This window comes from Poecilia reticulata, linkage group LG9 (genome assembly GCF_000633615.1).
Source record: "Poecilia reticulata strain Guanapo linkage group LG9, Guppy_female_1.0+MT, whole genome shotgun sequence".
Taxonomy (NCBI): domain Eukaryota; kingdom Metazoa; phylum Chordata; class Actinopteri; order Cyprinodontiformes; family Poeciliidae; genus Poecilia; species Poecilia reticulata.
In genome coordinates, this window is record NC_024339.1 from 811,998 (window position 1) to 815,569 (window position 3,572).

General features: G+C 38.3%; 1 protein-coding gene across 1 annotated transcript in view; it reads left to right on the forward strand.

Moving 5' to 3' along the window:
• Positions 1 to 3,572, forward strand: part of LOC103469610 (olfactomedin-like 2A) — a 29,744-nt gene that overhangs the window by 9,285 nt on the left and 16,887 nt on the right. The window contains exon 2 of the mRNA XM_008417385.2: positions 1,923 to 2,186. Within this exon, the coding sequence (XP_008415607.1) occupies positions 1,923 to 2,186 (264 nt within the window). The remainder of the gene's footprint in view (positions 1 to 1,922; positions 2,187 to 3,572) is intronic.

Consider the following 3,572-nt stretch of genomic DNA (forward strand, 5'->3'; position numbering starts at 1 on the left):
TAGATGTGAATTATGGCATAAAAACAGAGAATCCGACGCTGAACAGTGAAAAATTAACACATGATGTGAAACACATGACGATTAGGAGGCGCAGCAGGTGGTGAGTGAATATTACTGATGATCAATAAACAATAAAATAAATCTAGCAACAGGAAAGAAACTAAAGTGAACATAGCAATAAACCAAGAGAGGATAATACTAATCAAATGAAACTAAATGGAAATAAATGAAGAACAAAATGCAAGAATAAACTAAAAAACTAAATTAAATACAGAGGAATAAACTGGTATGGTAAGACCTTTCGAGCAATAATTAATACAGAGGACTGTATGGCAAGAATAAACAGACACTATTTCCAGATAAAAGGTAAAATAATATTGTTGAAATGTCATGGGCAGGAGCGCAACTACACATTATTCAGGTTGATGCGAAAACATAAATCGGCGCCCACCACGAAGGAGCGTAGAAACATATGCTCGCTCACATATGCTGAGAAACACTGAGCTAGAGCAACTTGGCTTTTTCACAGATTATCTGTCTCATAATAGATCCTGTCACAACATGGTGACAGTTTCAACAAATATGTAAAAGGAAAATGTTGTAAAAGTTACAAACTGCAACTTTAATAAGTCACAATAGAGATTCAAGACATTCACCATATCCTAGTGTTGCATCCGCTGCAGGATCACGGCATCATGCCATTTCCCACTTTGCTAGTCGGATGGTTTATCTTGAAATTATCCTGTGTTTAAATATTGTATTTCTGACTTAAAACTTATAAAATAAWAAAAGAAAAACAAATGTTTTGATGCTGGGCCTATCAATTGGAAGCTAGATGACATTAACTGAAACTCAACATTTTTCTGTCATGTCTAGATGAGACATCAAATAGCGAGTAAATATTTCTTAACACAGTGGGAAAATGACTTCACTTCGTCCTGATTTCAGGATCACATTTCCACACCGAACTCCCTTAAGGTTCAGATCAGAACACATTGAAGTTGAAGCTGGAAGGTCTGTGAAGTCATTCAGGAGGTTTTAGATCAGTTGGAGAATTTTTCAGCAGAACTATCCCAGATGACCAACCCAGCATGAACATTTGTTAGACTTTACAATAAATCTGTCTGGCTGAATTCTTGTGTGAGAGCGATCTTCACTTTATGTAAGGCGGTGTGCCTGACATAGGAAATGTGTGGAAGGCCCTGGTCAGACTGCCATGCCTTGCCTCCTGTTTATTAGGTGAACCAAGGAGTCTGTCATCAACCATGGCAGGAAAGGCCAGCTGTTGAGGCGACTGACTGAATTATGTATTTCTCAGAAGATTTCATCTGAGTCACACCAGCTTACATTCAAAAGAAAGGAAGCATGAGTTTATTTTTCAGAATCACTTTCCTTCCTCTGTTTCAGATGACTGGAAAAGGCACCTCAGGTCTTCCTTGCAGGAAGGAACAGAACACTTTAATTTATACCCTCAGTAAACAGAACTATTTAAACTGTGAGGAGACTTTTCCACACCATGATTAAATGGTGAAGATAAATAAAATCCAAACTGATAGTTTGGATTTTCTGATCTCTCAAAATTGATTACCTTAAWTTTGAGGGATCAGGGATTGGTCGATGCTTACATGTGAAGTTGATCTTTTCCACCAWTGTGATCTATCTCAGTGAAGATCTAAACATCAGCCACTGTCCTCTTCTGCTCTGCAGTGAGAGAGATTTGACTGACAGACCAGCCCACCAGGTCATAACTGTACATTTGCATATATAGTGTGACTACTTACAATAATTACTCCACTGTTGCCAACTCAGCAACTGTATTGCCATATGTAGCAACATTTCACACAAAAAAATGTTATTGGTAAGTTAGGCCCTATTAGGTTATTACCCTAACATAAAATGTTGCTTGACATCGTGTCTTTCAGATCTTTGGGGACACTGAACCTGTCAGGATGACATCAGAGGGCTCCGACTGCCGCTGTAAGTGCATCATGCGTCCTCTGAGTAAGGATGCCTGCCTGCGGCTGCGCAGCGGCAGCGTCCGCGTGGAGGACTTCTATACAGTGGAGACGGTCAGCTCGGGATCAGACTGTAAGTGCTCCTGCACGGCTCCGCCGTCCTCACTCAACCCCTGTGAGAATGAGTGGAAGATGGAGAAGCTGAAGAAACAGGCCCCGGAGTTATTAAAGGTGAGGACGGTGGAGTCGGGCTAGACAATGAATCAATAACAATACATATCGCGGTAGACACATGATTCTCCTTAGTTCAGTATTCTTAGTCTGAACTCCTCCTTTGAGACACATGATCAATATCCATAGATAATACATCTGATAAAATATTCAATATTCAATAATTTCATTGATCTCTGATCTGCACAGCATTGAAGGGGATGTAGGCAGAGGAAAGGTGCTGATAAAACCACTCAACCTCTCACAGCCAGCTAAGCTAGCATCAACTAACTCACTCACTTATTGGTTACCTAGAAACAGCCTATTGAGTAATGTGTGCAGCAGCAGTATCAGGTTTCAGTATCTCAGATATTTGAAACAAAAAACCAATCAGTAATTTTCAATATCAACCAATATRAAAGTCTTATGATACGTTTTTCAGTTACATTGTCCAGCCCCTGAACATGATGCACTTTTACTTGCTTTTCTCACACTCACCAAGTTGACTTGAYAATGAAGTGCTTCTTGTGTTCTGTCCCAATGRCAGCTAATCAACTAATCACATAATAAATTCAAATGAGTGTGATCATTTCCATTCTGATGATTGATATTTTTTGAAGGGAGATTTTGTTGATAGAGGCTTCATTATCCATTTTATTTTGAATCTGTGTTGTTTTATTTTCTTTGTTTTCAGTTGTCGTGTTTTATTTTGGGTATTTAAAATGTCTTCTGGTGTTCTTTTCAAAATTAAAGTTTGTTGGTCTTTGAGGGAGCAAACTTGCATTATTATCCCATTATCGGTTTGTTACTTGAAAATGGTCTCAAGACAACCATATTATCATTTTGTTATAAAGACATGCTTATTCATACTAAGATGTGTTAAATTGAGCTTCCTATGATAGATCATACTATTTAGTCATATTTTTTGTGCACTATGATATGTTAATCTGTCAACAGGCTCAGTTTCATTGAAATTTTTCTAACTGTTCTTTTACAGGTTGTGTTTTTCTGAAAGGCCTTTTTATAAGGTGCAGCTGTTCAGTTACACAAAGGAAGTCAACCAGTTTAGGTATTTGGACATGGTGAAGACAATTTGAAGGCTTTCAAACTGAGGATGCTGAACTAAGGAGAATCAAGTGACTATGAATGAAGCCCATCTCACATTGACTGTGTGAGATGGGCTCATCTAAGTATTTCAGAAGATTTGCTGGGTTTACAAAGGATGTAAAGCAAAGAGAATCCAGAGAGCAGCACATGTGTGGACAAAATGCTTTGCTAAAGGGGCAGTATGGTGATATCCAGGCATATATTAACTTTTTATAGCACAATCAAATGACTATGTTACCTTCAGTTGTTATAAAATTCTATGGATAGTAGCATATTTAACAACCTACTGGTGGGACATCA